Source organism: Xenopus laevis, chromosome 3S (genome assembly GCF_017654675.1).
Source record: "Xenopus laevis strain J_2021 chromosome 3S, Xenopus_laevis_v10.1, whole genome shotgun sequence".
NCBI classification, from domain to species: domain Eukaryota; kingdom Metazoa; phylum Chordata; class Amphibia; order Anura; family Pipidae; genus Xenopus; species Xenopus laevis.
The window spans coordinates 78,278,918-78,306,540 of record NC_054376.1 but is presented as its reverse complement, the minus strand read 5'-3'; the positions used below and the strand labels follow the sequence as shown (position 1 = coordinate 78,306,540).

Sequence of the window (27,623 nt, the reverse complement as noted above, 5' to 3'; positions counted from 1 at the left end):
CACCACTTTAAGGACTGCAAAAGGTAATCTGTTTGCAATACTTAAAAGGAACATGCTATTTATAAACACCAAAACTGTAGTGGGTATTATTTTTCACAATAGGTTTTTGCTTTTTATTCCTTATACTGTAGTTTATGAGCTAAATGGTTTATTAATGTGCCTTCTAAAGCCAACATTTTTCACTTGCAAATATCTTACTCATGCAGCTTGACAGATGGGAAATGCAATTCTCTGGCTCATGCTGGAATCAGCATCTCAAAGCAGTGAGACTTAAAGGAACAGTAACAGTAAAAAAAAACGTAAGTGTTTTAAAGGTAATGTACTGTTTTAATTTAATGTATTGTTGCCCTGCACTAGTAAAAGTGGTGTGCTTGCTTCAGAAACACAACTATAGTTTATATAAACAAGCTGCTGTGTAGTCATGGGGGCAGCCATTCAAGCATAGGGTACTCCGTAGATAACAGATAAGTTTGGAAATCCCATTGTATACTACAGAGCTTATCGGTTATCTGCTGTGTATCCTGTGCCTTTTCTCCTTTTTCAGCCTTGAATGGCTGCCCCCATGGCTACACAGCAGCTTGTTTATATAAACTCTAGTAGTCTTTCTGAAGAAAACACACCAGTTTTACTAGTGCAGGGCAACACTACATAATATTGTCATTCCTTTAAAACCTTTTTCACTTTTTAGCGTTACTGTTCCTTTAAAAAAAAAAAAAAAACCGTGTGCACATGGATAAAATGGATAGGCTGAGGAGCTCACAAATAAAACACTAAATATATATAATATATAAATGTAAACAAAACAAAACCTAACCCTTTTAGTGACGACTGATTTGAAACCAACACAAATCAAATATCTAATTGCCATGGGTAAATTATTAGCTTTCAGGGGGAATTTGGATCCATCCCCTAATTTACATACTAAAATTTGAGATAATTAAAAATGTTGCATCATCTGCAAACAATTGCTTAAATTGATGGATGAAAGATTCAACAAGCTGCCACAGAAAGGGTTAAATGGCCAAATTGTATCTGGTATCTGGTGTGCATGTAGCCATTTCAACCCATGGAGCTGAGAGTTGAATCAAGTTCTCTCTATCCAGTACCACTAGGGCAATACCTGAAGAATGAATGGCTTTACTCCTTTTATTCATAACTTCCATCAGTGCTCCTACAATTCCTGCGGTGGCTGCAGGTGTCGATACCACTGTATTGGACTCATCAGATACCTGAAAATGAAACCAAAAAGGTATTACAGTATAAAATTCCCTAAATGTGCATGCATGTTCATATGTATAGTGCCTTGTACTTTTTTACTAAATAACAAATCCTTAATGAATTATTTTTGTGTGAGAATTATTTCAATGAACACTAAAGCCAATACATCGACGAATGAAAACTGCAGACTCACCTGGCTTGCCTATTGATTTGGGTTGACAAATCAGGCTAAGATCTGCATAACATTTTAACAACCTCGCCAAACTGACTGATATATTAGTGTATGGCCAGATTAAAACTAGTTGTGATACTGTTTACATTAGAAAACAATATTCCTACCAGACCAATTATAACAATGCCTGGCCTGACAAACTCTTGCTTCCTGCTGCTGATCTCTGTATTAAAGGGGAACTATCACAAAAATGAAAATGCAACATAAGTTTCATCATACTCTTTCAGCATCTGTTTCTCTTCATTCTGTCTTCATGCAGGAGTTGGGTGTCAGATACTCATTGCAAGTTATATCCAATATATTTTATGGGGGCCTCCTTTCCTAGCAGATGAATTAGAGCTCACTCAAATAACCGATTCCAGTACACACAAAATCACTGCCTTTTGCGCAAATCCTGCATGTAGAGAGACATGATTTCTGGTGATCGTCTAGGTAAAAGGATCCCCTCTAGATTTGATTATTTCAGAAACGGTACAGAATGTTTAACGGATTATATTTAGAAAACTTATTATTTCAGTGTGATGAAGCTTATATTAAATTTTAATTTTCACTATAGTTCCCCTTTAAGATTATAATGGGTAAAGTTATTCTTTTGTGCTACCACTCTGGTGAGACTTTGTGAAGTTGTTGAATTTAAAGCTCATTGTTTGCAGTTATGGGATCAATATTCAGGTTGTAAATCTACAAAACAGCTGTAAAGCATTACAAAAAAGTGAAAAGAAGTGTTTTTTGGTTTTGGCCCTGGCCCGCACATTACTAAGCCACAGTGCTCATAAACATTTATTGGAGAAAATAAAAAAGGATTACATGGACATAGCAGCAATACAAACTGAAGAGTGCTTGTAAATATGGCATAATATGAAGGCATGCACTTTAAACAATAGTGTTCTATCTGTTGCTACCCATTGGTTGAGTAATGAATAATGGAGTAGGCTCACTCCCCTGCAAGAACAATCCATACACTGAAGCGAATGGCACCATATGTCATCACCAGAGCATGCAGCATTATATGATTGGCATGGCATGGCTGTACACTGGTTTTATCAAAGTGATACTGATACTAAAAATATTTTTAAAATATTAAAGGGATACTGTCATGGGAAAAAAAAAATTTTTCAAAATGAATCAGTTAATAGTGCTGCTCCAGCAGAATTCTGCACTGAAATCCATTTCTCAAAAGAGCAAACAGATTTTTTTATATTCAATTTTGAAATCTGACATGGGGCTAGACATTTTGTCAATTTCCCAGCTGCCCCATGTCATGTGACTTGTGCCTGCACTTCAGGAGAGAAATGCTTTCTGGCAGGCTGCTGTTTTTCCTTCTCAATGTAACTGAATGTGTCCCAGTGGGACATGGGTTTTTACTATTGAGTGTTGTTCTTAGATCTACCAGGCAGCTGTTATCTTGTGTTAGGGAGCTGTTATCTGGTTACCTTCCCATTGTGCTTTTGTTTGGCTGCTGGGGGGGAAAAGGGAGGGGGTGATATCACTCCAACTTGCAGTACAGTAGTAAAGAGTGATTGAAGTTTATCAGAGCACAAGTCACATGACCAGGGGCTGCTGGGAAATTGACAAAATGTCTAGCCCCATGTCAGATTTCAAAATTGAATATAAAAAAATCTGTTTGCTCTTTTGAGAAATGGATTTCAGTGCAGAATTCTGCTGGAGCAGCACTATTAACTGATTCATTTTGAAAAAAATTTTTTTTTCCCATGACAGTATCCCTTTAATCTACATTAAAAGTTACTTATAGGTCATGTTGATCGTTTTTTGCTGATAGTTCTGTTAATTGAAGTTCCTAAACCTGATTGTTTTGCCAACCTGACTGATATTACAAAGGTAATGTAAACACATCAAGCAAATACAAAGGCAAAATTATAAACACCATTCAAAGATAATGTTATGAAAGATGTAAGAAAATGTTAATTTCTGGTGTCAGTATCTCTAACAAAAAAAGGAAAATGCATGCTGGACGAATAAAATTTTGGAGCATGAAAGAGATGGAAATTTTGGGAACAAATAAAGAACAACTGTTTCAAAATGTGTGCCCTCAAGCCATTAAATAATATAGATCAAGGCTAAGGGGATAGAGTCATTTTCTGCTAGTCTCCATTCCACACAAGCTGTTCAGCACTCTTTATGCAAGAAACAAGACTTGATGGGAAATTACAGACGTCCATGCTCTGTCACTCATGAAGAACCAACTATGTCTGTCTGGGAGAAGGGAAGCTATTCAGAAAGGTGAGGGAGGGGAAAAGCAACATAGGAATAAGGATCTATTATATGCATTCTTTGATTGTGTTTACTTTTATACATGTATATTAATCGTAACAAAAACTGCATCTTAACTTCATTGACCTCAATTATAAATGCTGAAGGTGTAATCTGTTAAATGGTCTAGGGATGTTTTTAAATATGACCTGAGAGTAGCTTATATGCTTAAACATGCCAAGAAACATTAAAACATATTAAAGTACATTGGCACTGGTTAATGCAAAATATTCTAATATTTTCCTTTTCCATTTGGTTTTTATTCAACCATTTAAAGGTAGTTTATATTTACTGGATATGTAAGGAGTTAAAATGTAATGGGAGTGTTCCTTGTTGTGAGGTTACAACCTCTTCTGTTTTAAAATTGAGCCTCATTTTTGTTTTATATTGTGCCTATAAATATGTGCAGTTTGGCCACAAAAGGCATCAGGTGAATGCTCAGTTTTAATTGCGAGGAATAATGGTGATATTTTAAGAAGTGGTGGAGAGAAGTACTTGCTTCCTACATGTTCATGTGAAGCACACCAAGCTATGGGCTTGTGATGTACCACCCAGGCTACTAGTGAAGTTTGGTGATTGCACCTCTGTTCCTCTGTGCACCTCTGTTCAAATATTTTTCCTGCTGGTTAATGCTTACCAGCAGGAAAAATATGAAGTGTCCAGTCTAGGGTCTAAGAACACCTGGGCTAAATGATTTATATTGTTAGTGATTAACAGCATTTGGCTGAGCAATTCGCTTAACTTTGTAGGGGAAATATTGTATATCATGATATGTATGGTGTTGATAAGAAAGTACAAGCAGGCCAGTGCAGAATTCATCTTCTGTGCACTATGTTACCCCAAAGTTAAAAGCACTGATTTGTAAGGCATGGTGGCTGGCCACTTATCAAATCATGGCACAGATAAAAAAACTAAAATAAAAATCCTCCTGCACTTTAACAGCTTTCTTCCAAGTTCATTAATGAATTGAAGTGAAGGGACTGATGGGGACCCAGACGACCCCAATGACTATAATTATGAGATGGCAAATCAATTTACAAAGAGGGAAGACACTATGGAAACACTACAGAAGAGCTTAAATATAGTACATAAACTAGTCATCAGTTACTTTCTAAGAAGCCATCAAGAGAAGTCAGTTTAATACCTCCAAAGGGCAAACTGGCAATAGTATCCATAAACACTGGCATGTGTTACACCTGTTTACCTGATGTCCAGCGTTTTCAGTCACCCACTGAAGGTGGCTTACAAAAATGCAGAAATTTGAGAGGCCGCTTGGTGAAAGCGGATAGACCGAACTTGGCACCATTGTCAATGCTGTACAATTTGGAGATTAAAGGGAATACATTTTACCACCCACACTCTGGCAAACAGTATAACATAAAACATGAGTCCTCATTTGAGGTCTACCTTTTTAAGTGCCCCTGTGGCCAGAAATCCAAAGATACTACTACCTGCAAGGTGCAGACTATATTGCCAGTATCTGTGCAGGCCACCTGACTTAGTTCTGACTTAGAATTACAGATTACAGAATGGCAGATTTGTTGCCTGTGGGAAATCTTACCCATCTATATACTCATGGGCGTCCTATCTCCTGAAAAAATGCCTTTCCCCTTACTAATCTTTGGAAGGCTGATTTTAAAACAATTTACATGCAGCAGATCTGAAGCAATTACTGTAAAATGCATTTTCCAGCGATAACGCTGGATTGCTGGCTATATTTGTTACAATTTTTTTTAATCCCTAAACATAAATAAATCAACCAGGAGAACAGATAAAAGATTTGAAAAGCCTTAGCTTTTGCTGGTTTTGTACCGCAAATAAACAACGGCTAATTATTCACTTACAGATTTCAGCTGTTTGCCCTGTCGAATCTGATCTAGCAGTGCATCGCGTCCAGAACCGGATGCTGGTCGACTTTCTCTGTTATCTACTTTCTTTAGCGTAGCACCACCTCTAATCTGATCCAGAAGAGCAGATTTGTTTCCACCAGAAGTAGTTGAGTGATGATCATTTTCGGATGAAAATTCAGGAGGAGGGCCAGGTGGTGGGGGTGGTGGTGGAGGTGGGGCAGCGGCTCCAAAACCAGATGAAGGTGGAGGAGGTGGTGGAGGTGGGGGGCTTGAGGGTGCAGAAGAAGAATACCCTGGCAGTGGTGGTGGTGGATACATTCTATTAGGAGGTGGCGGAGGCCCCGACTGCCCTGGCCTAATAGGTGGAGGAGGTGGAGGCGCTGTTGTTGGTGCCCTGGATGGAGGTGGCGGTGGGGCAACTCTGCCCCTTGCAGGAGGTGGGGGAGGCGGTGGACCTGAGCTATGTGGAGGTGGGGGGGGTGGTGGACCTCCTCGAGATGGAGGTGGTGGTGGTGGTGCTAAAAGAAAAGAAACAGCAACATTTAAGTAAAGAACTCAGAAACCAGTAAAAAAAAAAAATCAATATATACATGGCTGTCACAAACAAGACTTTGTAGCAATACCCAAAATGTGCCTTAATAATAAGGCTTAACAAGATTTTTTCACACAAAAAAGTATACCATATTTAAACAATGAAAATGTTAAACATGCATCGGAAAAAAAAAATCACACCAAGATTGCAAATCCTTTTCTACACTATACCAAGCTAATAAAAAGAGAACCTCCATCCAAATAATGTTTTATTTTTTATTTGATCTATAATAATAATAATAATAATAATAAAATACATTTTAACCACGTTTCAGTCATACATAATGTTTGTATGTTCAATGGTTTTACAGTTAAAAATACGTTTTTTAAGTTTGTATATGCAATTGCTGTCTGTTTATAATCTCAGTACTCCTGGAGAGGAAGCATTTTAACACACCTGGAAGAATGAATGACTTCTACATTGTAATAAGAGTCAGAAGTGGATATGAGAAATGGACAGGCAAATACTGCATAATTCAATTGCAGTTACATTTCTAATCATTTTCACTAAATAACATTCTTGTCAAACTGTTTTGGGGTCAAAGGATTCCTTTAACTTTACAAACAATAAAGTGACACTTTATAACGTCAATAGAGGTTTTAAATCTACATGCAATTAACTGCAAAAATCACACTCTCCGTTGTCAACAAAAAACGGCAGAGAATACTGAGCTAAATGATAACATTATAGTCGCAGTATCCAAACCAGCTGAATCACTGTATCACAAAAATCACCCAAATTTATTTTTATGAATCCAACTTGCTGGGATGCCACAATTATAATTCTAGTTTTTAGGAAGTTATTTTCACTCCTTGTCACCCGGTAGTAATCCCCAGTGAGCGATAATACACCCATGAGCCATTGCTGTAAGCGAATTAGCAGTGAGGAAAATTCTGCTGACACTGTAAAGCTTCACACCATGCGTTAAAAATTGTATTCAGCTTAATATACATACCAGCCCATCTCGGTGGACCTAAAGAATAAATGTTTTTAGTGACATGTGATATCTTCTGAAATACATAAATTAATTTGTTTTATAGCAATTAAATGATCAAGAAGGACATACCATCAGTCTCGCTTACTAATTCATGTTAGATAAAGGTGTAAACTGCCTCTTAGAAGATGTAACCGGATTGTGTTGTAACTTCCTTCAAGGTCTGCAATAGTCTGACATGCATTACAGTTGTGGAGAGTGTGTGAGATACTGCAACCTTCTGTTGTGAATTATGGAAAGTAAGGGTAAAACCCACTTAGGGGCAGATTTATCAACGTGTGAAATTAAAGCTCAAATCTCACATAAATAAATAAATCTGGCCCTAAGTAACTTGTATGGAGATATCCTAGAAATCGACAAATAACTCTGAATTTAAAAGGCCTCAATATTTGCAGTCCATTTGTTCACTGGAAAAGGACACAAAATTAACTGAATGGAACTTTAAAAAACCATAATAAATTATATTAAACAAAGTGCCTGCACATATCTGGATAGTTTAATGCAGTTCCATGTGGTTTTAATGAAATATTAGAAAACTATGTTGTAAATATGTAGACAAACTTGCTTTCTAGAAATGGTTTCAGATATTTCAAAAAGTACAGACTACAGAATGTTTTATGTTTTATATTCTGTTATTACTGGCATGTAAGCTTGGTGTCTGCATCAATTACATTTCTCATGTAATGTTTCATCCTCATTTGAAAAACGCCTGAAAAATTCAGGGCAAATGATTCTACACTATGAAAGGTAAAAGTTTTATTTTCCTTGCCAACTTGCTTGACTACTATCAACAATTCAACATCCCCTGTTATACCTATTTATCCTGGCTTCTGTTACTTACAACTATTGCTTTACAGAACTCCTCTGTGTGTTTGGCCCAGGCAAATGACCAATATTCACATCACCCATACACACGATTGCTGAAAGTAGATTTTTCTTGAGGTAGTTAGCCCAGAAATCAAAATGAGCATTGTGTCAATATTCAGACCAGATAGATGGAAACTTACCCTGTCTGCGCAACTCATTTTTGACAGCTTCAACGCCTCCTGTTTTTTCAATGAAATCATAAATGACTTTTGAGGTTTCTTTATCTTTCAGCTGAGCTTCTGATATGCCACATAAGTCAAACAATTTTTTAAGCTCTGGGTCCAAATTGTTGACCTATTAATAATGACATGAAAATATAAATCTAAATCAACTAAACCATTGTAACATTATGTAAGGGTGATAGTTGCTTCAGAATTCATGAGATTGTCCCACACCTTCTTATACATATATTCCTTATACATATTATACATACTGAATAACATCTGACAATGTCATTTTAATATTAACAAAACATTCCTATGCTATGATGACAAGGCAAGTTTTTGTTAACAGAGTATGTAAAAAAAAGATGAAGATGGAATAAAAACAACTTCCACAAGGTGGAGTCTGCATTACAGTCAAGGAAGCCAAAGAACAAACCCGTAAAGAATTTTCTCCAGTATGTTATAATTTACTTACATCAAAGCCTGTATTTGGATCCCAGCCCACATGTCCAATATGTCTAAAAAATGAATAAAATGGAGAGTAAAGAAAGCAGAATAAGCATACAGAATTAATACAAATATAATAATGTGTAAAGTCCTGCAATTAGTGACAATACAAACACAGAACAAAACAAAAATAAAATATTTAAGGGCATAAAGGGAATCATAAATGAACCTTTAGCGTCTCCAGTTTAAATTTATGCACAAAGATGTCCGAAGGAATAAAAACCTAATTTTAAACTGCAGACCCTGATAAAAAGCTTAGGTGCTGAAAGTCCTTCCGTTAATTTCCGGTTCAGTGCACAGAGGACTACAAGCTGGCCATCATCCGATCACCTTTCTGCTATGGAGCATTTTGCAATTAAAATTCTAGCTGAAGCTTTTAAAAAAATCCAAGGGGGAGTAAGATTTATCCATTACTATAGTGTTTTTTTTAGGTGAATGAAGTATTAACATATTCTAGTGCCACTGATCCTTTAAAGTAGAACTAAAGCCTAACTAAAGAAGTAGGGTAGCAATATTGTACATTATGTTTTGGGCTTCTGTACCAGCCCAAGGCAAAAACAGCCCTTTAGCAGTAAAGATTTGTTTCTCCAAAGATGCCCCAGTAGCTCCCAGTCTTCTTTTCTGCTGATTCACTGCACATGATCTGTGCTGCTGTCACTTAGCTTAGGGACAGATGTAAAAGATACTGAAAATATATATATATTACACATTATAAGGCTGATTAGTAATTAATACAGATAATTACTACATGGCAGCACAGAAACCAGTGCAACTAGCATCAGAATTGAATAATCAGTCTTGCAGCATCAACTTATATTACAGACAAACCTAATTTTCTGCTTGTTAATTTGTGACGACCCCTAAGCTGAAAAGCTGAAACTTTAGGCTGGTCCAATAAGTTCAGTATATAAAAGCATTTTTAGCCATATTGGTTTTCAGGGTTTAGTTATCCTATAAAAGTTCTTTATTCTCCACCTAATGATGTAGTTCTAACCTGTTGTATAAGTAATAAACAACACTGCACTTTTCGGGGAGGTCCGAAGACCTGTGTCCTCCATGGTAAGTTCTATAGCCTCAGTAAATATCCATATACCATCTATGGTTTATCAGTGTCACTGTATTTATTTTGAGTTCTCACAAATAAATTAGTAGAATGCCTGTGGTGCCAGGTATGGGATCCTTTATCTGGAACTTATCCAAATAGCTCTGAATTATGGGAAGGCAATCTCTCCCACAGAATTCATTTTAAAAAAATAATTCTAAATGTTAAAAATTATTTACTTTTTCTTTCTTTTTTTTAGAATAAATTAGTACCTTTTACTAGATAATAATTACGCTGCATGAATCCATATGGGTGGCAAAACAACCTTATTGGGTTTATTTAATGTTTAAATGATTTTTAGCAGACTTAGCCGACACCAAAAGTGTAATTATGGTCCCAAGGCTTCTGCATAATTACATTAGGCAATTACATTAGACGGCGATATTGCACATTCTATTCTACATTTTGACTACATACTGAAAGTTACTTGGTGTTCCAATATCAGCCTTTGTAAGTTTTTTCTTCTTAGGTTTTGCCTTTTTCTTGTCATTTTTGTATGGAATGTTGTTCACGTGTGCATTATATCGGTTTGTGATTTCTGGATTTCTGATGTCAACGGTTGCCATTGGTAGACTTGGCCCTGCAAAAGGAAAACACAAGGATAACACAAATCAAACAACAGCTGAAGGTGGAAATAAACAGTGCATAGATGTTTACCATGGCTTTTATAAATGCAAAGATTTTGGAGGGAAATCACTTGCCAGACGTAGACAAAATCAACTAATTACAGATGGTTGTTATGGCTTACTAAAATTTAAGGGTCTCATTTACTAAGGGTCGAATATCGATATTCGACCATCGAAGTTAAATCCTTCGACTTCAAATATCAAAGTCGAAGGATTTACCGCAATTGGTTCGATCAAATGATCAAAGGAAAAATCGTTTGATCGAACAATTAAATCCTTTCGAATCAAACGATTCGAAGGATTTTAATACATCGATCGAACGATTTTCCTTCAATCAGAAATTGCCTAGAAAGCCTATTAGGACCTTCCCCATAGGCTAACATTGGTGCTCGGTAGGTTTTAGGTGGCGAAGTAGGTAGGCACAGTTTTTTTTAAAGAGACAGTACTTCGACTATCGAATGGTCGAAAAGTCGGACGATTTTTAGTTTGTATCGTTCGATTCGAAGTCGTAGTTGAAGGTCGCAGTAGCCAATTCGATGGTCGAAGTGGCCAAAAAAAAAACTTTGAAATTCGAAGTATTTTTTATTCTAATCCTTCACTCGAGCTAAGTAAATGTGCCCAGTTTCATGGCATGCCACTTAAAATACAATTTATTACTACAAATATGCACAGTTTGCTTTTCTGTCATAGTATTAAACAACCCTTTTGTTCTGCATACCATTTTTGTGTGTTTTTTTCTCTAAGCAGTGCACTTATGCTGTTGAATACAAAGTTCATATGATAAGGGAGTTATGAAAGTAGTAGGCTTTACTGCTGCTAATATAAAAACTGCTTTTTTCTTTCGTTTAATAAAACATTCACAAATAAACCATTCCAGTCAAAGCAAAATATTTTCAATTTATTCCATAATAGACACCTATGTTTTCTGATTATGCCATGCTGTGTCAAGCCTCAGCCACCCCTTCAGCTTAAATGAGAAGGAAATGATTCTTCATGAGGATAATCTGTTACACAACCCCCAGTGATTATAACAGTGTGCATCTATCTCTGGGATGGTGATTGTTATAAATAAATAACACTAGTTTGGGTTACTGTTCTATTGAAAAGAGCCTCAATCTTTTTTTCTGTCTCAGGGAACCATTGTGGACATCCTTTGTGGCCAATTAGAATGCAGATCTAATAAAGAAAACATTTTACCCCAAAATAGATTTAAATGGCAAAGAATTGTGAGGTGTGGTACAGGAATGGATTTTGGTGGCAAATTCAGTGTATGGCAAGAACACAGTGGGGCTCATTTACAAACTTTGCGCAGGGCAGATTAGTTTGCACAGTGAATATATTTGCCAAATTATGGCACAACTTTGGTGGAGGAGAAAATATTAGCAAAACAGTTTTGCAAATTGCGAATTTAAGTTAGTCAACGCTATTTTCGCACACAACAACCTCGCACAGTGGGCGCACTCATGCAAACACAATGTCTCATTTGCGAACCTTTTGCGAAAATTTATTCACAATGCGAATTCGCAAAAAATGGAAAGACGGGGAGAGCAGTGCAATTTATTATTCAAGAAAAAGCATGGGCAATACAACTATTTGCAAATAAATATGCGCTGAGTGAGCTTTATAAATGACCCCCAGTAGGGGGGGTTATGGTATTTGTAGGATAGTCGGAGCCTCATTTCATTTTTTTAATTCAGTGATCGCTGGGTGGGTTTTCTGGAGTGGAGCTGCACGAGCTTGATGAATTAAATTAGTGGTACCAGCGATACAGAGGAATAGGGTGACTTCTTCATCCGGCTCTGTAGTTTCCGAGTACTGAGGGGTCGGCCGCTAGTGCGGCTGTAAGGGAAAGCAAAGAGGGGTTCGGGTTCAGGATATCTTCTCCTCCGCAGGCTATGTCTCCTGCACTCAGCGCCGTGCCCAGATAAAGAGGCCAGACAGCAGCAGCATGTCCAGCGGCAGCCCCCACAACCTCCTTCACATGCTGTCAGTAGCCAGGGAGGAGAAATCAAACACTGCAGCATGGATGGTCACCTTTTTTGAAGAGGACCGGAAGTAGAGTTTCGGTAAGTTGTTTCTTAATAAAGGCTTTGCTATTTTAAAGTTTAATTTGTCTTGGTGTTTATTTCTTGTTGCATACTAACGAATTTTACTGATGTTAACGATGTTACTGATCCTTTAAAGGAAACTGGAAATCATTGCAAGATCTGGAAGACCAAGAAAAATTGTAAGCTGTCAAAAAACCAATAGGAAACCCTCATATGACCGCAAAGAACCTGCTGTAAGGTTTGGCTGAGAGGAGAGAGGTGTTGCATCTTTCCATGGTGCAGAGTTGTTTATACAAATATGATCTGCATTGAACAGAATCAGGAAGAAACCTTACTTGCATCCTCATCACAGACATTAACATTCGTTATGCAAAGCAGCATCAAGCCAGAGGCCTTTTGGGAAGTGCTTTAGACTGATTGAACTTCAACTTTGCCACAATCACAAGTGATTACTTTGCACCGATATGTAAGCAAAGTGTTAGGGGCATTTTCAGGAATAATTAACTATGTGGGGGGGGAAGCAGGGAGGGAGGATTATCTAGGCCAGTATGTAGGGGCTTTTGTTATTGGGAGGTGGGTTTAGTTCTCCTTTAAATTCCAAATGCAGATATATGTGCAGCAAAGCACCTGCTGTGTATTGCTGCAAAATAATTTATTTTCCCATGAGGATGTCAACTTTGGGTTTAAAAAAAGGTTACCCTGTGTGCAGTGGTTCTGCAAATTTTCTTATTTTTTTTTTTTTCTCTGATTTTACACCATTTTTCATGGTCCCCTCAAAAATGTAAAATAGTTGTTCTACTGTATAAACTATACCTTAATACTATCTAATTAAACTGAGATTTTGGAAGTGCTTAATGCTTACCATTTGGAGGTTCTCGCTTTTTATCTGTAAGGGAAGAAAAAATATTTGAGAAACTGGTACAAACTAGCAAACTAACTGGCAGAAACTAAACCCTCTACACATTCCTGACTTTTCTTGCATTTGCACTATTACAGACTTGCCACATTCTGATGAGTCATTATTTGAGCATGATCCAAAAAGTTTTGTACAAAGTCTCTGCCATTGTAATACAAGAATTTTTATTGTAAAACTAAAAATGTATTAATTCTGTAATATAGCTGGCAAATTACATCAATGGATAAGGAAATAAGGTAAACAATAACATGGTGTCTAACCAGGCTTTCTTGGTCTTCTTGCAATTAAATCAGTTGTTGTTTTTCTGAATCTTTTTGCTTCTTCTTCACTTGCAAAATTTAAACCAACCTGACAAGCCTGAAAACAAAATATATTTTAGATCAGTTTAAAACATAAAAATCATTGCAGTGACACAATTAAATTTAAAAATGAAGTCCATTGTATACAAGCTAATTTCTAGCTCCTGTTGGTCTTTATCACCTTATATAGTTATTACACAATTTGGATGGCATGTGTGCAGGGCAGCATACAATAAGTAAGCTGTAAAAAAATAAATAAGCAACAAATCACAACTGCCACTGGTCACTGTGCTCTCTTAGCCACAGATATATAAATATATGGCCAGGTGCTGTATTTCATATTTTCACTAAGATTACTGTACCAGCTTTGAGGTTTAGAAGTTTTATTACAGTAATGATTAAGGCCACCAGTATTTAGTTTTTTTATTTTGTTGACCCTGCACACACTCTGTGTACTCTGGACTTGCTGGATATCATTAAAACATTAGCAGAAAATGGCTGGTTTCTACACTAGAATGTAATATGAATCTGAATTAATTAGTAATCAGCCTTGTATCGTGAATTAAACATTGAATATATACTGTGTGTATATATAGCGAGTCAGCCCCTAAGCTCAGGTAATGGACAGGAACACAGAAAATTTGCTGGTTTTTACAGGGGGCAACTTCAGAGGCAAAAATCTCCACTGAAAAGCTGTTTTGGACACTGGCACTCAAGAGATAACCTAATAAAATCCAAGATAATAAATGCTAAGAACAAACATGGAATATTATTCTGAGTCAGCTTTTACAGTACGTTTATCATAATGAAGTTCTAGCCATATAAGTTTTTACGCTTTAGTTTTTCTTTAATGTGTTATCAGATGTGCAAATGGCCAGTTAACTACTGGATTACAAAGTGTGGCTTTATGGCTAATCTGTATGGATGCATGCTAAATTACATTAGAGCACAACATATCTGCATATTTCTTTGTAAGGGCTATTTTCTAAGGGTTATTTCATGGAAGGCTGGCTGAACAAGCTGAGGAAATTGCAAAATGCGGAAAAGTGTGGCTCAAAGGACAAGACACAAGAAAACTTTTAAGCGGAAGCAGTCGCTAATATTTGTTGTGTTAAACTAGCTGGGTGTGTGTTTGCTTTGAGGGCTTGGTCATATAAGGAATAAGCAGCCAATCGTCTACAGCCTGGTAGAACCATCCTGAGGGCTTCTTTGACATCATGTCTGCTGGCTGCCTCTAATATCATGTAAAACTATAAATTAGCACTAGTGATGAACAAAATGTTTCACCAGGCTTCGCTGCGAAAGAAGCCCATAGATTGAAATGGGTGAAAAAAATTGTCGCTCATAGACTTCAATGCATTTGCCAAATTTTCTGCCGTTTTGCAAAATTCCAATGAAACGGGTCAAATTTACTCAAAATCACTAAACAGAGGTTAAATAAATTGGCCTTAGTAGGTTTGCTTTACTTCCTTTCAGTTCAGTATCAAAGGGATGCTTAGATAAAATGGTTGAAAAAATAAGTGTTTATGAGAGTAAAATCACAGGCTGTGACAAAACTTTGGGCTACTAGGTAAATAAAACGGTTTGCCTTTATCAAGACCTGTTGAGTGATATGTTTAAAGCATACAAGATATTCCTGTATCAAGATCAGACTTAATAATTATACTGTCTACAAAAATGTGCCTCAAAAAGATTATACAAAATATAAATATCATTTAGATATCCCCAACATGGGGATTAGTAGGAAGCATGCCAGTATACTATTTTAACTTACGTCTCCAGCAAACGTGTGAAAATACGGTCTTGGGCTATTGTATACAAAATTATAGTACAGTTCCTGTTCATGGATTTGTCTACCTTCCTGTAAATAAAACAACACATCATTACAGAAGACAAATTTACAACAATGGAAATCTACATATTGCTCATTTACTAAAGGGGACAATGTGCAAGTCTTCCACCACAAACTCAGTGAAAACTAGCAAACAGTTTATTGCAGTACTATGAAATGTGTTGGGTTTTATAGTGCATTGGAAACACTATGTTTAGCAGTCGAAATATGTGTCCCCTTTTCTAAAGTGCATTAATAATCTACTGTTACATTGATACAGTATATGCTGACATTACATTGCCAATTCTGAGAATTATAGCAACCAATGTAGCATTGGCAACCTGACTCACTAAGCATTTCATGGGAAAACATCAGACAGAAGAAAATGAAGCAAATTAATTTTTTAAAATAGAAAAAATGAAAAGTACACTATATCTGATATAGTATCTGAAAAAAAAAAACCTATGCCTTAAATATGTTGCACCTTTTGAAAAACCGGTAAATTATAAGTTACAGTTACATTGGGCTTATAAAAAGACTAAAGTCCATCAGGTTCAACCCCTCCAAATGAAACCTTGCGTACGTACGTACACACACCCACTGAAAACTTTAGGGTGGTGGCAGATGGGGAGATTAGCCCCCCCAACAACAACAAACCTTCTCTACTGCAGGCGACTAATCTGGTCTGCCACCACCCTTATATACAAATATCTATATTAATTGTAAAGTTTATTATCACAATAGGCTTGGATATTAAGCTTGTCCAAGAAATCATCCAAGCTACTCTTAAAGGCATTAACAGAATCAGCCATCACAACATCACCCGGCAGTGCATTCCACAACCTCACTGTGAAGAACCAACTTTTAAATGAAATTCTTTTCCTCTAGTCTAAAAGGGTGGCGTCTGGTCCGATGATCCATTTTATGGGTAAATAGATCTCCAGCTAGCAGTCTATAATGCCCTCTAATGTGCTTATACAGAGTAGCCATGTCCCCTTGCAAGCATCTTTTCTCCAGAGAAAACAACCCCAACCTTGATAATGCACCCGCATAATTTAAATCTTCCATCCCTTTAACCAGTTTAGTTGCACATCTCTGCACTCTCTCAGCTCATTTATACCATTATTAAGGACTGGAGCCCAAAACTGCACTGCATAGTCCAGATGAGGATTCACAAGGGACCTATAAAGAGGAATAATTTATCATACAATAAAAACTACTATATTTGTTTCAGATGGGGAGGAGGACAAAGAATGACAAGGTCAGCCAACAAAATGTAATCACATACTGACAAAGAATATATATTTGTAGTTTGAGAAGTACAAACAATTACAAAATTCACAAGACATGTTTTATGTGGCAAAATAGCACAATACATAGTGCCTATATTTGCAGTTCTTTACACTTACACTTACCTTGATATCATACACTCTAATGAAATACGACCTTTGTGGATTGTCCTTTACCAGGCACACAACTCCACAGCATTTCTTAACCCACACAGAGTTGCGGTCTGAGAAAAATAGCTGTACAACAGCAGACATCATGGTCTAAGGGGAGGAAAAAAAAGATTAAGTGGTCCAGTCATATGCGTGATCAATTTAATTTTTTGATGTTACTGTTCCTTTAAAGAACTTGCTTGGATAAATGCTAAATATTGGCACATAAACTGTGAATATGTCCCTTTTAGCTGATGTTCTAATAATAATGAATGCCACAACAAAAAGTGTTAAACATACAAACACATCAAATTCTGTGCATGTGTTAACATTTTCTACATTCCAAACTCTGCTATACCCGGACATCCTTACTCTGAATTGTCAATCTCTTCAGATTAGAATGAGTTAATAGGAAGGCTCAGCACTAGGAGAAAGAAGAAAGTAGGAAACCTTTACATATTGTACATGCTCTGCCCACTTGACAACTGAAAATTCTATAAAACCCACAAGGAGAATACGGAGAGCTCTGTTTTGGTTTTGCAGAAATATGCAGCACATGGATACATTCATTTCCCACTGTAGATTGTATGCACGAATGCTTTGCAAAAAATGCAGAAAGCAAAGTTTAGGACAATTCCAAGCAAAAGAGATAAAGAAAAGCCTGGAAGAGTTACAACAAAGCCATAGATGAATATTATAGTACTTCGACCCCTCCTTTGTAAAGCAAAGAAAATCTAGTTTAATCCAATAATAGTAATGTATTTTGTAAAATACCTAAATAATTATATATCTAGATCTAAGAGAAAGGTCCCGGAGGGGACCGAAACATCACTTTGGATGTTCATGCAATTTTAATACACTTGAACAATTTTTCACTAAATTATCTCGTTGTTGCTGGCCTTTTTTGTACTGTGTAAACCGTTGCACCCGAGGCAAAACAGTTTGGCGGTGTGCGGCCCTACAGGACTGACAGTACACCACAAATAACTGTATTTTTCTGAACTGTTTGATACATTGGTTGCTGGCATTCACCAGAAGCTATAGGCCTTACATGACATGCTCTGAAACTTAAAGAGGATGTAACCACAAAAACAATATAATGCATTATAAAGAAAAGTAAATGTAACTGCTTTTGAAATCAATATCTTCCAGCTTTGACTACAAGAGATTATTGAAACAATATAGCAATCCTGTAAACAAGACCCCAATTCCCACATTGCCTAGGATGTTTTGCAACTAAATTTTGTCATGCACAGAGTTAACTACTACAACATTATTTCAATGGTATGGAACAGATGAACTCTACTTCAACAGCAGAAATCAACATATTGACACTGGTTTCCCAAATGTTAGTGCAACATCTCATCTCTCAGCAACCTCCAATATATAATTAAGGCAGTATTACAGTTCTGCAACACTTGGAGAACAAAGCATAATAAATTGTGACATACAGGAAAGCGGTTTAGATTTTATCACCTAAAAGAGCAACTATTACAATTTGACTACAGATGGGAAAATACAGCAATTAAAGCAATACCAAAGGGACCCATTTACTTAGCTTGAGTGAAGGAATAGAATAAAAAAAACTTCGAATTTCGAATGTTTTTTTTGGCTACTTCGATCTTCGAATCGAACGTTTCGAACTAAAAATCGTTTGACTATTCAACCATTCCATAGTCGAAGTACCCCCTACTTCGCCACCTAAAACCTACCAAAGTGCAATGTTAGCCTATGGGGAAGGTCCCCATAGGCTTTCTAATGTTTTTTTGGTCGAAGAAAAAAGGTTCGATCAATGGATTAAAATCCTTCTAACGATTCGAAGGATTTTTTTCGGCTACTTTGACCTTCGAATCGAACGTTTCGAACTAAAAATCGTTCGACTATTCAACCATTCCATAGTCGAAGTACCCCCTACTTCGCCACCTAAAACCTACCAAAGTGCAATGTTAGCCTATGGGGAAGGTCCCCATAGGCTTTCTAATGTTTTTTTGGTCGAAGAAAAAACGTTCGATCGATGGATTAAAATCCTTCTAACGATTCGAAGGATTTTTTTCGTTCGATCAAACTATTTGCGGTAAATCCTTCGACTCCAATATTCTAAGTCAAAGGATTTACATTCGGCAGTCGAATATCGAGGGTTAATTAACCCTCGATATTCGACCCTATGTAAATCTGCCCCCAAGTATCAAATTTGTAATTAACGCAGGAGTAACACCCACAGGACCAGATACTTTGAAACAGCATTTAGGTTTGTCCAATTCACTCTGTTTGGGCATCCCACGCTGCCTGGGACGTCTTTCTTTATGTTGCCCCTTGTAAACAAGGTAAGATAAATGTTCCCCTAAAAGTTTTAACATACTAATGTTTTCTCCCCAAGGAAGAAAATTAAAAATATATACTTCCTGTTTCAAATGCATAGGCTTATAGTGTAATGCAACCATCTCTCCCATTGTGACGTTATCGACTGTGGGATTGAAATCTCTCTGCTTTCCGGAGAATCTGCGCACTACCCACTATAGAAAGAAGTGTCTTCAAATCCATCACTTCACAATGGGAAGTGGATTCATTACACTGTGAGCAGGGTTGTTCATCTTTAAACATTTTTTTCAATACAGTTGGTTTTCAGATAATTAGAAAATAGAAACATTCCAATTACTTTCTATTTTCGACTTTCTATTTTTCTAATATTGAAGTGTAAAGCTTCATTTTTCACCTTCTAAAGCAGCTCTGGGAGGGGGGGGGGTCGTCGACTTTTACTATTCAAAAATTACTACATTTAAGTGATACATTTGTTATCTTTGTCCCTGCGGAGCAGAATCCATTAAGGGTAATAGCCCGGCGACACACCCCCCAGATGGAAACACTAGATACAGGAACATTAAAGTTACATTTTGGGAAAAATGTAAAAATAAAAGATGGAAAGCAATTGAAAAAGTTATTTCTTTATGGTGGACAATCTGAAAACAAATGAACTGGAAAGAAGTGTTTTGAAGGTGAACAACCCCTTTAAAAGAAGTAGTAAGCTTGTCCCAAAGAACAAAGAGACAAACAATTATGGTTTCCTTTCAATCTGTGGAAGAGAAAAAAAAATATTCTAAAAAAGTTTATTTTATGAAGAACTGCACTTTGGATGCTGTGCAAAATGTATCTCTACATATCTCAAACTCTTTGTGCACCCACATATTGCACCCAACCCCCTATCATTTAGGACAATATGCTTATTATGCTTACTATATCCCCAGTTGCTGGATTATACAATTGGGTATTATATTTATATAAACATTTCATAGCAACTTTGTGAAACATGTACTAAAACTCTTTCATTCTGGCTATTTCAGTATTGATTCCATTAGTGGGAAGCTCTTGTAATTTGGATGCAAATGATTTACACCTCAGAACAATAGCCAAGTTTAATAATGACCTTTTGATAATGTCTGAATATGCCTGCTTGAACCTGTGAGCATCACAACAATTAATCAAAAGCTTTAACATCCTCTGTGAAGTACCGAATCATCATAATGCTCAAATTTGTACTATTGTTTTTAACAAAATGAAAAGATTGGCAAACTTTTAAGGGTGGAGGGCAGTTCTCTTCATTGGTTGCAAGTTCACAAAATGACTTGTCTTGCCTGAGAATATTCAGAAAGCAAGAAATGCTGGACTGAAGAAGTGCATTCCAAATGCTGCATCTCCACTATTCTAGCGTTTGAGGAATTCCTTGGAAAAGATTCTGGGAATGGAAAAGCTTTTTAACATATTATTGTAACTGAATCATTTCCTAACTTATGCAACTGGAGGAAACAGTCTGTTTTTAATGCTTTTAATACATATTCTAAGAAAAGAAAAGAAAGCATGTGTTCTACAAGAAAATGTTTTGATTTCTGATTTTCAGGAGGGATCCATTAAACCTGGCAACAACAGTAAGCATGTCCTTGGTAAAGTCCTTGCTCAGTGAATGTTTACCAAAAATCATTGGTACCTTTTAAGACAGAACTGAAGGTTAATTGATCTGTGTTAAGCCTCTATAACCCTACATAAGTGTGTGTGCTATATAAAGCATGATAATAATAAATATATTGTTACAATACCTTAAAGAAAAGTCCTATATGAAGTAATGGAAGACCCAGAGGAATAAACAATCAAATTGGCTGGGGGTTGATTTGGTCTAGTCAAGCAAATGCAAAAAAAAAGTAATTTATATCCCAATAAAAAAAACGTATTGCTCTTACATTACATATCCCAATAAAAAAACCGATTGCTCTTACATTACAGTAGTTACCCTGGACATCAAGATGGCAGAAGTTTCTCTTCCTAATGGGATGTTTCAAATAAAAAGCTTTACTCTTTGTCTAACATTGTGCCCTTTAATAGTATAGTGTACTATACTGTACTAAAATTGTAATGGTCACAGACTATAGTATTATCATTATCCTTCATTTATATAGCACCAACATATTATGCAGCAATTTAAAGGGATTGTTGATCAACCCATGCCCAGTTGAATTTTAAAGTAAAGCTCACATACTAGAGCAAGGCAGCACCCCTTTTATCGGAGTCAACTGGGACTACATTTCCCAATATTCAAAACAGAATGTAAGCTGATGAGACTGGAAGTTGGAAATCACATTTCAAATGAGCATTTTGCACCTGAAGCAACATCTCTATAATCTATTGCTCAAATGAGGATTTACCCCAACATGAAGCATTTCATCTATGTAGATACAACTAAGATTTGAAAACCTGTTAATATATATGAAAATGATGAGCTATTCAATATGTTTTAACTTGCTGGTTATGCTGTATTAAAATGCAAGCACAGATGCTTTAGTTCTGTACATTTTCTACATTTAGTTTGCCATTCTGTGCCACATTCTCCAGTTGAGTGTAGGCTCTGCATTGTTTTTAGACATTGCAATAGATACAAATGTAGGTTTTAGACAACAGAGAACTGACCCTTGCAAAGCTTATTCGTAATACAGATACTATCAAGTTCAGCTCCTCAAGAAAATCAGGTAGTACATGTTCCACACCCAGCGTCAACTGGCTGGGTGAGTATGCTGCTTTAAATATCAGGAAGAGACTTACTAGGTAGTACAGGGGAGGAGAAGCAGCAGAGCTGTTTCAAGAGCAGTCAGGGTCACATACCTTTAAAAACAAACCATTTTTTGGTGCTAAACATTTAAAAAAATAAAAAAAGACTATTGGCATTTTAAGCAGACATTCCATAACAATAATTACAATTCTGTTATGTTTTTCTATAAAAGGTAGCAAGAACGATTCTTCTAATGTGCCAAAATAAGTGGCTTCCTGCTGTACTATATTGATATGTATTCCTTGGCATTCAGTAATACTTTAATGTATCTTTTTAACAAATTATTACAGGGACACGTAATCTTTAACTCTGCTGAACTAAGGCTCAGAATTACAGTCAATCAATGCTCAATTTATAACTTTAGTAGTTCTGCAACATCAGTAATCTCCCTATACTATAATTCAAAAGGGATGGTTGTGTAACTAGCATTCATTCTAACAATGCCCAAAGGCATTTGATACATGTAAAAATAAATGATTTTTTTTTGCCAAAAGTGCACTAGGCCTAGTCCTCTGACTGCACTGCCAAAACTTCAAGAATCTTAAGCTGGCCACAGACGTAAAGATACGATCGTACGAATCAACGTACGATCTGACTTTCCCATATCCCGACCTGCAACTAACCATTCCGATGAAATAAAGTACAAAAGAACAGATCAGCCGATGTTCTGCCCCTGACAGCAATCGTACGAAAGTTAAGTTATGTCCGTCCAAAGCTAGTGACAGTCTCCCTCTGAAAATCGTACGATCGGCAATACATGCAGAGATATTACCCGCAGCCGACAGAAATCTTTTAACCTGTCTGATCGACCAAACGACGATCTCCGCCGGATGAAAAATGTCGGGACTCTCCACACACGGTCTGAAAATCGTACGAATCCTCGATTCGTACGATCAGACCTTTGCGTCTATGGCCAGCTTTAGTCTGAAACCTTCCCTATTGAGAGAAATTAATAGCACCTCAAACGCATAGTAGATATACTGTTTTGCATTTACAGGAGATTACTCTTTTTGTTTAAATATACTTCTGTGGCTTTGCATATGCTGATAAACTAAATAAAAACAAAGGACAACAATGGCAAAACTGGTCTGTAATTTTAATCAGCGCCCACTATGCCTGATCTTCAAAAGGCAATGGGTTAGCATTAAGTCACAGGGCAAGCCACAAGAATAAAACATTAAAAGCGATATGTGTATTCTTTTCTAGAATTTCTACTATTTGCAATACAACTGAGGTTGGGGTTTGTGCTCTCCTTAGTAAAATCACTTGTTTCACATATGCAAATAAATCATATAATATGCAGAGTGTGCCCCAGAGCCCAGTGGTTACACATCAGGTCAAATGGTATTCCATGAAAATGTGTAACTTTGAAATGTTCTGTACTTGGTTGTCTTAGCAGGATAACTTTATGCAAAATGTTATTCAATACAGCACATATCTTGGGTAGAAATGAATTGCTTGGTGACGATGAGCAATGCCCTGGCTTTTACTACCTAAGCATACAAATATTTCCAATTCCACACAGAATCTTATTCACTTATTAAATGTATAGTTCACCTTGAAGTTAACTTTTAGTATCTTTCAGAATATCTTATTCTTATCTGCTTTTCAAATGGTATTCATTTTTATTTTATATAGTTTATCAACCTTTTTCTATCCCTTTACATTTTTTAAGATGGGTGTCAATAACCCCAACAGCCATAACAACTATTGCTGTGTTGGGTTACAATTTTAGGTTAGAGTCTCGAGAATATGGATCTTGGCATGCAGAGCAATGCAGGCCAAGAATCTCCTTTCCCGCTTCTACTGCAACCATTGTCTTCACTCATGTGCAGGCAGATGCGTCAAATTTCAGCAAGAATTCGCATTTCACAGCAGATAGGGGAAACAATGCTTTTGTTTGAAGGCCTAAATGTAAGAAACAGGCAGATGACAATACTAAAAAATCAAAGCAGTGGAAGGCATCCTTCTGAATTGCAGCAAAAAAGAAAGCTAAGTGCTGTTGTTCTGTAAGCCATTGGAAAGCAATTGCTTCTACAGCAAAATGTACTGCAACATCACATATGGAAATAGAAACTGCCTAGCCTAGAAACTAGGAAGCAATATCTTAAATATATACCTATTAAGTATAACAAATAACTCTAAGGCTTCATTTGATGTGCTGAGTTGGCACCATCATTTTTCAGAGGCTATTGAAAGCCTAAATATTGGTCAAGCTATTAATATCTGCACAATGTGGGGGAGATTTACCAGTCAACTGCTGCTCAAAAAAAACTGTGATTTGTTGTGTGACAATTCTGAGCACCTGGTAAAACAAATGCAGTACAGATATGTGATCCATTGTCCAGAAACCCTTTATACAGAAAGCTCCGAATTAAAGAAAGGCTGTCTCCCATAGACTCCGATAATAATCCACATTTTTAAAAATTATTTCCTTTTAGTCTACTTGATCCAAACTAGGATAGAATAAATCCATTATTGGAAACAAAAGCAGCCTTTTGGATTTATTTTAATGTTTAAATGATTTTCTAGTAGACTTAAGGTATGAAGATCCAAACTAGGGAAAGATCCATTATTCGGAAAACTTCAGGTCCCGAGCATTCTGGATAACAGGTCCCATACAACTGCCAAGGCTAACACAACAAACACAAAATGATGACGCAACTTATAAATAGTCATAGTAAAGTATAAAAAGAGATATGACATTTGAATTCTCTCAATGCTGGAAGGATGAAGACCTGGGTGAGGAAACTACAGTACCATATGTGACAATTGAATGAAAGTTTCAATCTATATAGTGACCAGACAAAACAAAGACAATACAAAATGTATAGTATTATTATTACAATTAATAAGCATGTACAGAGTCATACAAGAGTATAAATAAATGCTGAATAATACGGAAGCTTGATCATTACAGCTATCAATCTAAATGGAGGAGTGTGATATACAATGTATGGGATGTACAGTAGATGCCATATACTGCTATATAAACACTGTGTTTACACAGTACTTTATAGAGATTGTTCTTAATAAATATAATAATTCTATATCATTCACATCAGGTCCTGCTTCAATGCTTCCATTATATTCATACACACACATAATAAACGAAGGTCAGTAGCCAATTAATCTGCCTGTATGTATCTGGAGTGCATGGATCATGCAAACATGCAGAACACTTAGATGATGACATGGGCACTACACACATAAAACAAGAAATAGCAGAAGATTAAACGGACACGTGCATTGGCTTTTGTTGTAATCAACACAAACCAACAAAATAGCATATCATAAACGGGCAAACTAGCATTAATGTATCTTGTACAATACAATACTTTGGACATATTTAGGGACTTGCCATAGTCAAGCTGTTTCTCCCTGGCTAAGAATGCCGGATGATGAGGCTATTTGTATTTCTAGTTCCCTAAGAATTCAAACAACCATAATTGTGGTTATCAGTAATACCAGGGTTAATATTTTCTCAAGCAGGAAGTTGTAAGGCAGGAGTGCCCATACTTTACTAATGTGAGGTCTACTTTACGTAATGTTGTCCCATTATGATCTACATCAGTGATCCCCAACCAGTAGCTCATGAGCAACATGTTGCTCCCCAACCCCTTGGATGTTGCTCTCAGTGGCCTCAAAGCAGGGGTTTATTTTTGAATTCCTGGCTTGGAGGCAAGTTTTGGTTGTATAAAAACCAGGTGTACTGCCAAACAGAGCCTCATGTAGTTCTGCCAGTCCACATAGGGGCTATCAATAGCCAATCACAGCCCTTATTTGGCACCACCCAGGAACTTGTTTCATGCTTGTGTTGCTCCCCAACTCTTTTTACATCTGACTGTTGCTTACGGGAGAAAAAGGTTGGGGACCCCTGATCTACATCCATAAAAGCATTGTTTGCATTCAGTTCTATGGAAAATGATTGTATATTAATTATTGTATATTGCTAAATTTAACAAACAACTATTTCTTATGTAACCATAACGTAATAAATAGAATGAGAAGCATGAAACAGGAGGGTGATTTAGACATGGTGTTTGTTGACAGTGTCTTGAGATCTACTGATCACCAGCTAAAGGTCTACTGGTAGATCCACATCTACATTTTGGGCACCCCTGTTTTAAAGGCTAGCTTTAGCCAATAAAGCAAAGGGCAATAGCCAGCATTGTGTACAAACTATGGATAGGTTGGTATATACCAAAACCACCAGCAAGCTGCTGCTTTACAACTATTCATTGAAATGGCCCATTATTATCTGGCAGACTGCTGGGAGTTGTAGCAGCTGAATAACTGCAGCTTACAAAACTATCCTAGAATAAAAAGTAGCCCCACGAGGCTTAGACACTCAGGGCAGCAGCCTAAGAGGCATAAAGCAAATAAGTTTTTACACCCTGCGGCCCTCAAGAAGCTGAACTATAATTCCCTGCTGCAGAGGGTGGGAGTTGTTGTTGTCGTAGGACAAGTGCTGAACTGCAGGGTGAATCCCACTGGAATAAAAGGCAATGTAGCCGCACTCACCGCGCACTTCTTGCCCAGGTAGTTAAAGAGACTTTCATTTTCCTGTGCCGTGAGCAGTATGGAGCCGCTATTTGTCACCCTTTTAGCCGGCCTGTTGTTGTTGTTGTGAGGGCCGATATTGTTACTCATGATTAGTGTTGGCAGGGGATTTCTCCCTCCGATCCCTGCAGGGAATCTATAAATCAGTATCGCCCCTCAGCGCAGGATCAGGGCCGCTTCATGTCCCGGCCGCTTGTCGTCGTGTTGTGGGAGGATCCGGATGACCAGGCTGGCGTTGCTACTGCCTTTGCGAGAGGTGGAAGCACAGCGCGTGCTCGACCCCGTAAAGCAGCGCGCTCCCTTACTGTAAAGTAGGAAGAGCTTGGCGCATGCGCAGGCGAAGGCACTCGCAATAATTATTAGCCCTTACAAGCTCCCGTCATCTCATTTTTGTTAATAGGCGTCACAGGCCGCGGAGCCGAAAGACATTATGGGAAAATGTGTACTCTGCAGTACTGGGGATGCAGCTTTTTTGTATAGTGCGCAGCAGTGTCGGACTGGGACAGGCCAGAGGCCACCCAAAGATCTTAGACCAGGGGCCAACTCTCAGTACTAATTCCTACAATTCCTCTCCTCACTCAACTCCTCACTATTCTGATTTTTTACTGAGTCTCTTTTCTTTACATGCTATAATCTGTTATTCAATCTATTTAGCCTCTTTGTTCTCATAGAAATAGGAAATGGCCATAAAATAGGCCAAATGTTTAGAAACAAGAGGGCCCACTAACACCTGTCCCACCGGGAGTTTTCCTGGTATCCCTGTGGGTAGGGTTGCCACCCGGCCAGTATTTTACCGGCCTAGCCGGTAAAATACCTGCCAAGGCCGGGGCCGGTATTACAAATTTACCGGCAATGTAGCCGCCGGTAAATTTGTAATACAATCAAAAGGAGCCCTCGGCCTGCCCCCAATCCCCTGCAACTTACCTTTTTTTTGCCTCTTCTAGCGTCCGCGGGTCTCCGTCGCGTGGCCCTGCCCCTTCTGAAGTCACGCCCGCCCCTTTTGACGTCACAC

The 27,623-nt window shown here is 37.3% G+C and overlaps 1 protein-coding gene across 2 annotated transcripts in view; it reads right to left on the bottom strand.

The window, feature by feature from the left end:
• The window catches only part of wasl.S (WASP like actin nucleation promoting factor S homeolog), a 29,336-nt gene extending 2,427 nt beyond the window's left edge, over positions 1–26,909 (bottom strand). Inside the window, exons 1-11 of one of the 2 annotated variants that reach the window (XM_041588526.1) lie at positions 26,573–26,909; positions 16,933–17,067; positions 15,461–15,547; positions 13,648–13,744; positions 13,334–13,357; positions 10,215–10,377; positions 8,664–8,706; positions 8,165–8,318; positions 7,119–7,136; positions 5,566–6,089; positions 1,121–1,229 (exon numbers count right to left, since the gene is read on the bottom strand). In XM_041588526.1, coding sequence (XP_041444460.1) covers positions 1,121–1,229; positions 5,566–6,089; positions 7,119–7,136; positions 8,165–8,318; positions 8,664–8,706; positions 10,215–10,377; positions 13,334–13,357; positions 13,648–13,744; positions 15,461–15,547; positions 16,933–17,067; positions 26,573–26,701 — 1,483 coding nt within the window. In that variant the 5' untranslated portion in view covers positions 26,702–26,909. The remainder of the gene's footprint in view (positions 1–1,120; positions 1,230–5,565; positions 6,090–7,118; positions 7,137–8,164; positions 8,319–8,663; positions 8,707–10,214; positions 10,378–13,333; positions 13,358–13,647; positions 13,745–15,460; positions 15,548–16,932; positions 17,068–26,572) is intronic. The other variant, XM_018255843.2, reaches the window with a different exon arrangement.
• Positions 26,910–27,623: the final 714 nt, after the last annotated feature.